Genomic DNA, 6823 nt, shown 5'->3' with positions numbered 1-6823 from the left:
TAAGATTTAACTGTAGAAATTCCACAATTATCTATTATACTTGGAGACATTTAGATTGTTTCTAGTTTCTGCTACTACAAACCAGATTATTATAGTCTAGTTGCATGTCTTAATTGTGTATTTGTAAATGTGTATGGTGTGCACATCGATGCATGAACATGCATGCACACACAAACACACACCCCTACAAGTAAAATTACTGGATTGCAAAATATGTACATATTCACTTTCACAAATATAAGTACTCTTTATCTGAAACCTGGGACCAAACAAACTTCGAGGTTCTTGGATGTTATTATAGTTCCACTGAATTTACCAGTAGACCATCCCTATCTAAAAATCTGAAGCAAAAATTTTTAAGTTCCAATATTTTGCTCTATAAGTATCTGTTTTTCTGAATTCTATTACTGGGGGTGCTGAGACAGGAGGCCAACCCAAGCACTCAGGCCCTGTCTCAAAATTAAAAAGGCTAACGATATAGTTAGTGACAGAGCATTTGTCTACTATATCATGAGGCTCTGAGTTCAATCCTCAGTATTGGAAAAAAAAAAATTACTATATATTCTTTTGTGGTGTCTGAAAAACTTACAAATATTAAACTGTTAAATAATCAAAAGTATTTGAAAAATGTATTTATATTTAAACAAAAATTAAAAAGAGATGAATATTTGCTTTCTGGCAATAAGATGGAATAACATCTTCACATGAATACTTTATGTAACATCTTTTACAATGAACATTTTTTTTTAAGTATTTTAATTACTATGGCAAATACCCACCTGATCTCTAAGCAAAAGCTGATTTCCTCCTTGATACAAAACATCACAAAGCACATCCAAATCATTATTCAGTTTGGACAGAAATAAAGAATGTTCTTGTGTAGATACTGTCAACTGATCTTGTACCAAAGAAACATCCTGTTTCAATTTCTCAGCCACTTCCTCTAGGTTTCCATGAGTGATAAACAATTCTTTTCTCTTATTCTCTCCCTCTAAAAGTTGATAAAGCCTAAAATATAAAAGTAAAAATTATACGGAGAAATCTGTCATTAGTAGCTTTCAAAATTATAATTCACACAAAAAATTATAATTCACTACATTGGAACAGTTGTGGAGATAGCTAAATAACAAAAAATATTCATCTGTGTGCTTCTAAAATCAAGCAACTGAATATTTCAATAAGACTATTTCAGCATAGAAATGTTCTACTGCTTCTTAATTCTCAGTTTCTCCATCTTTAAGTTTTAGATACAAAATTTTTCTTGAATTGAACTGACATTAACCTACTTTTAACAGTGTGCTTTAGAGATACTTCCTAAGAAAACACTTCTTTCACAGAACACATCTACAAAATATCAACAACTTAAAACACAAGACCTAGCACTGAGTTCTCTATTATTTGAGTGCAGGCAAATCAATCTCTGAGAAATAATTTTTATATCTTAATACCTATTTTATAGTTATGAAAAATGACAGAATATTGGGCCAGGAATTTAGTTCAGTGGCACAGTGCCTGCATAGCAAGCACAAGGCCGTGAGTTTGATTCCCAGTACCAAAAGAAAAAAAAAAAAAAAAAAAAAAAAGATATGCACATTCAAGGAAAAAGATTAAGAAAAGATAAAAAACTAAAGATGTAAATAATATTATAAAAGTAAAGAAGCAAGAACGATATATATGGCTACAACAAACTTTCCCTACTCAATCTTGTCAAGTATCATTTGGTTGGTAAATTAAAACATTCATGAAATATGTAATCACTTCTGCCTTTCAAACATTAACAGCACAAAAAACCATCATCCTATGGGGCAAATGAAAAAAATCTAAGGCAATACCACCTATACATATATGAAACTATCTGCTTTACTTATAAAAAATGGTTCAAGTCCAAGACTGCCAATTAAGGTCATAGGGGTAATTATACAATTGCAAGTAGCATCATTTACACAGCTCTTAATCACAATGGCACTCCATGAAACTGTACAATGAAGCAGCCCTATTCAAGTTCCTCATTTCATTAATAAAACAAGATTATATTATGCACTTACCCTCAATAATCCACCTGACCAGACATACAAATGAAGTCTTCTCTCTACTACCTTTTCCAAGGATAGCTAATCGTTGGCCCACCAATAGTATACAAAGCTGTAATCAAACTTCCTGTCCCAAATCTAAAATATGTATCTAAATAATGGTGCCTAAAGGGGGGGTCTAATCATTCCTCTACCTATCACTTCAGCTCTAAAGTAGCTATGTTCAGATCTCACTCAAATAAAAAGGAAGCAAAAGTTAAAAAGGTGCGTATAAAAGAAAAGCAGAAGAGAATAAAAAAGGACAAACTGTATTAAAATTTTTTAAACTTCCAGATTTTAGTTCAAACTCTCCCCCAAAACAGAAAAGAACAAAATTATTTAGGAAGCAACAAAACATACATACCTTTGAGTAGAATAATCCTTAGTATCAATGGTATTCCTTGGATTTGTCTGCTGAGAGACTGATGGGTCTTTTAACATTTCTAACCGCTGAGAAAGTATCATGTTTTTTTCACTAAGTTCTTGAGCCAAATTTATAAATTGATGGTATGTATCCCAATGCTTCCTCAATTCAATTTCGTATGATAACTGTACCAGTTCAAATGATGCCTTTTGCTTTATTAACTGGTTTAAAACTAACTCTTGTCTTGCAGTGTAATAATCTTGTTTAGCAATCTGCAGGTCAAAATCCCCCTTCACTACTGGCATATTCAGTAACTGTGCATTCTCTTTTACCACAGCAGGCAAACTTTTGTCCTTCATATGTGTGATTTGTTCTTCAAGTTTCAGAATCTCACTAGTCAAGCTAGAAATTTTGGCATCCAAATTTTCTTTACCAACAGCCTATACAAAGAAAAGCAATTACACTTCAAAATGTAGACTCAAACTTAGTTTTTAAATTATTTTCACTTCCTATTTTAGGTGACCAGCTAATATGCTCAATGAATAAAAACTCACTCCATATAAACATAAGCCAAAATTATAGCGTAAAAAGTAAAAAGTAAAGCCAGACCTGGTAGCACGCACACACCTGTGATCCCAGCACTGGAAGGATGAGGCAGAATGATCACTGCAAGTTCTAGGCCAGCCTAAGCTAGATAACGAATTCAAGGCCAGCATAAACTATATACAGTGAGACCCTGTCTCAAAGCCAACAGCAAAAAAATTAAAAGGTATGGAGAAAGAGTAAAGTCAGTGTAAAGCACTAAAAATTTTAATGTTACTATATACATAGCTACCAAAATAAGAGATCTTGTGATGCTTAATGGAAACTAAAACATTAATAGCTTACTATTCACTGAATGTAAACAAACACTATGTAAGATTTTCTTCAACATTATCACCGTAGGTATTCTGCTAGTCATGTTCTTTACTTTAGTACACAATATAGGACTTCTTTATTATTCCAAAGTCTGTGACAGTTGTAGTAACTAAATTGATGTTGGTATTCAGATTCAAAGTTACACTTTTACTCAACTATCTAGTGGCTTACATTACCAAGAAAACAAGCTTCCCACATCTACAATACACCTAGACATGATCAACTAGGTAGCAGGGATTCAGTTGACTGAACCTGGACCTCTGACTTCATTAGAACCATGCTTCTGTCATAGTAAACAAAGTAAAATGCTGACAATAAAGCAACTTGTCTTTTTACCATACTTCTCAAAAAAGAAATTCCTGTTGAGCCTGTTCAGTTAATTTCTGAATTAATAGAAATTTCAAATTCAGAATGCAAATTAAAGCATTTGTTTAAAATAAATGTGTTATATAGATATCTAGAAAGAGATAACATAATTATTTCTGCCTTCCATTAGTAGGAGGACCTATTTGTAAAACACTAAAATATGTGCCACAAACAAGCACCAAAGAGAAAACTTCTAATTTTTTGAAAATCCTTTTTGATTTTTTTTTTTTTTTTGGTACAGGATCTCACCATGGAGCTTGGAATCATAGTGATCTTCCTATCTCAGCTTCCCCAGCGCTGCGATTACAGGCATGCACCACCACAGTTTTGGGGCCAGCACAGTGCATCCCGGGTTCCAGGGCCAGCAGAGCATGTGGCATGCAGAACTGGGGATGGAACCCAGGTCCTTGTGCTTGCCAGGCAAGCACTTAGACTGCCAAGCTATCTCCCCAGCCCAGAAAACTTTTTAAAACTTGTAATTAATTATTCAATTTTCCTTTCTAAAGTACTTTAATAGCAATATTCAATCCTATATTCCTAACAATAATTATATGAATCCAGTATAATTTCTTATATTTACCTTGCTGGTTAGGCTATGAAGATTTTCTTCTGCCCATTTTATACTCGACTTCATGCTCAGATTACTTGCTTTCAAATGAATTAACTGATGCTGAGCACATATGTATGCTAGCTGCAATCTAGCCATTTCTAGTTGTCTCTCCTCAAGGATTTCTTGATTATCACATAGAGATGGTGTTTGCATATCTAAAAGTTGAAAATTTTCTTCATTTGAACTTTCAACTACTTCATGTACTCCCTGAAAGAATTGCTTTTTAGTATACAAGGTTAAAGCTGCTGTGCTTTGTTCTTCTTGGCTTAGATATTTTTCCAAGGAAAACTGAGATAAAAATACCATGGGATTTGTCTCTTGATTTAAATCAGATTGTCTGAAGAACATTATCAATTTAGTAACTCCGTCAGTAAGAGCCTGAAGTTCATTACTGAGCTTAGCATTTGTAGCATTCAGAATTCCTTGACTCTGCTTAAGTTTTTTAGTGGCTTCTTCACGTTCAACGTTTAACCTCAGAGATTTGTGACTAGATACTGAAGTCAACAGTTGGCATTTATTACGTCGCTGAATTTTTAGGTTTTTTAATTTCTGCAGCATTTGAACCTCATCCTCTAATTTCTCCAGCTCTTTATCATCCAGTCTAGGTGTCTTCAAATCAGAAGTTTTACAAGTTTTAAGAACTTCATCCAATGCTGACCCTTCTAGAATGGGTTTGCCCGATTTCTGAAGAAGGCTAAAAGCGTGCAGTTCCTTTTCTGACAATACATTTTGTTCACTCACATTTCCACAAAACCATTTTAAAAATGCTTCATCTTCAACAATCTCAAATAGCCAGTCAAAATCTTCTCCATTAAGGCTATCAGCTTTGGGATAACCAATTATTTTTAATGTTTCCACAAACTCATTTCCACAGCTCATGCTTTAACCACCCTAGTTGTTTTTTCAGGTTTGTTTTGTATCTGATATGGGTATGTGGTGCTAATTTTATCAAATAAATCCAAACTAAAACAAAATTAACTTTTACAGAAGTCCATAAAGAGTGGTTGGGGATATAGCTCAATAGTACAAGTGCCTGCCTGGCAAGCACAAGATCCTGAGTTCAATTTCTGGTACCCAACAACAACAAAAAGTCCATAGAGAATGGGATAATATTTTTAGAATATATAATGACTCCTCCTAGAGGGGAAGAAAACAAGTATTAGACCACAAATAAATATGTTTTTAAAAGGAAGATACTCAAGTCACATATTTGAGAGCCAGTGGACTAAAATATAGTTGTAGCTGCAATGTTTGATGAAGACAAAGGAAAACAATTAGGGTATTTCTCAAAATAACCGCACCAGAAATGGAAACCCAGTAATATAATCTCTTTTCCCATGGATGAAATATTTTCAAATACACTACCTTTGTATTTCATTCAAAGCAAACGAATCCAAACCCAAGCCACCAAGTAGCTAGCAGCAGCTTTTCCCTGCCCATCCTACGTTAAGAAAATAAAAATACACGGTTCCGCCAAAAGAAAGAAAGAAGAAAATAAAAATACATACAGTGGTTGAATGAGAAGGATGACCACTCCGAGGGCCCTGTGAGGACTCGTCGAGCTCCCAGATCGACCCCGACGCTGCGCGGAAGCCGGCCTGCGAGGGGAGACCGCGGCGTGAGCCAGCACTGCGCTCCCGCCTCGTCTCCCGCGGACGCGCGCCGACACAGACGCCGAGCCGAGGCTGCGCGAGGCCGCCGGTGAGCCGCCGAGGTCGCGACGCGCCCGGCATCCTAGCGGCTGAAATCTCTGGGTTGTTTTCTAGTTTCGGGCTTTTCGCGGGTGCAGGCCGTCGTGATACCTGTGCACGCTGAGAAAGTACACCCCCCCAACCCCGAAGCGGCACAAGCTCCCGGACACCAGGCAAGGTGACGCGACGGACCCCGGCCGCCGGCCTCCCCCCAATCCCCCGTCGCTCAGGGACCGGGTCTCGGCTCGCGGTCGAGCCCACCGCCCTTGGCACCCTACACCGACGCTCTAACTCCTGAAAGAGGAAACGGGTCGCACACTTCACCGCCCGCCCGCCCGGCCTACACCCAGGCGACGCCCCTCACCTCAAGGATGCACTGCCCGGCCCCTCACAGACCGCGCCAAAACGCCGCACTCTTCGCACTGCCTCACGGGAGCGCCAGCAGGCACGCATGCGCAGAGGGCCGGCGCGGCGGAAGGCGCTGTTTGCGCAGGCGCGATGTCGGGACCCCCCCCAACCCCCGGTTGGGCGGGGCCCGATGAGCGACTTCGGCCCCGCTCGGGGCCCGGTGGTCCGGCGGAGCTATCTGATTGGCTTCTCCGCAGAGGACTCCGCCCTCGCTCCGCCTCTCCCTGGACGAGCTGGGCGTACCGCGTTCTGGGGACCTTGAGCGTCTCGGCCGCGGGTGCCAGTGTCGGCCTCGCTCCCGCCGGCGTCGCGGTCCTCTCGCGACACTTGTGGGAAGTGAGAGCCCGGCCCGAGAGTGCCGCGGGCCCTGCCTCGGCGCCGGCGGGCGGCCGCGCCA

General features: G+C 39.2%; 2 protein-coding genes across 4 annotated transcripts in view; both read right to left on the bottom strand.

The window, feature by feature from the left end:
• The window catches only part of Haus3 (HAUS augmin like complex subunit 3), a 16415-nt gene extending 11104 nt beyond the window's left edge, over positions 1 to 5311 (bottom strand). The window contains exons 1-3 of the mRNA XM_004624613.2: positions 4298 to 5311; positions 2434 to 2873; positions 780 to 1008 (exon numbers count right to left, since the gene is read on the bottom strand). Of these exons, the coding sequence (XP_004624670.1) occupies positions 780 to 1008; positions 2434 to 2873; positions 4298 to 5206 (1578 nt within the window). The 5' untranslated portion in view covers positions 5207 to 5311. The remainder of the gene's footprint in view (positions 1 to 779; positions 1009 to 2433; positions 2874 to 4297) is intronic.
• The window catches only part of Poln (DNA polymerase nu), a 157313-nt gene extending 150851 nt beyond the window's left edge, over positions 1 to 6462 (bottom strand). For all 3 annotated transcript variants that reach the window (XM_004624614.2, XM_023700123.1, XM_023700129.1), the window contains exon 1: positions 6383 to 6462. The gene's annotated coding sequence lies outside the window, so the exon portion shown is untranslated. The remainder of the gene's footprint in view (positions 1 to 6382) is intronic.
• Between the last annotated feature and the right edge of the window lie 361 nt (positions 6463 to 6823).

This window comes from Octodon degus, unplaced genomic scaffold (assembly GCF_000260255.1).
Source record: "Octodon degus isolate 3935 unplaced genomic scaffold, OctDeg1.0 scaffold00006, whole genome shotgun sequence".
Classification (NCBI taxonomy): Eukaryota; Metazoa; Chordata; class Mammalia; order Rodentia; family Octodontidae; genus Octodon; species Octodon degus.
The sequence above is the reverse complement of the archived record's forward strand: the minus strand, read 5'-3'. Positions and strand labels throughout refer to the sequence as shown.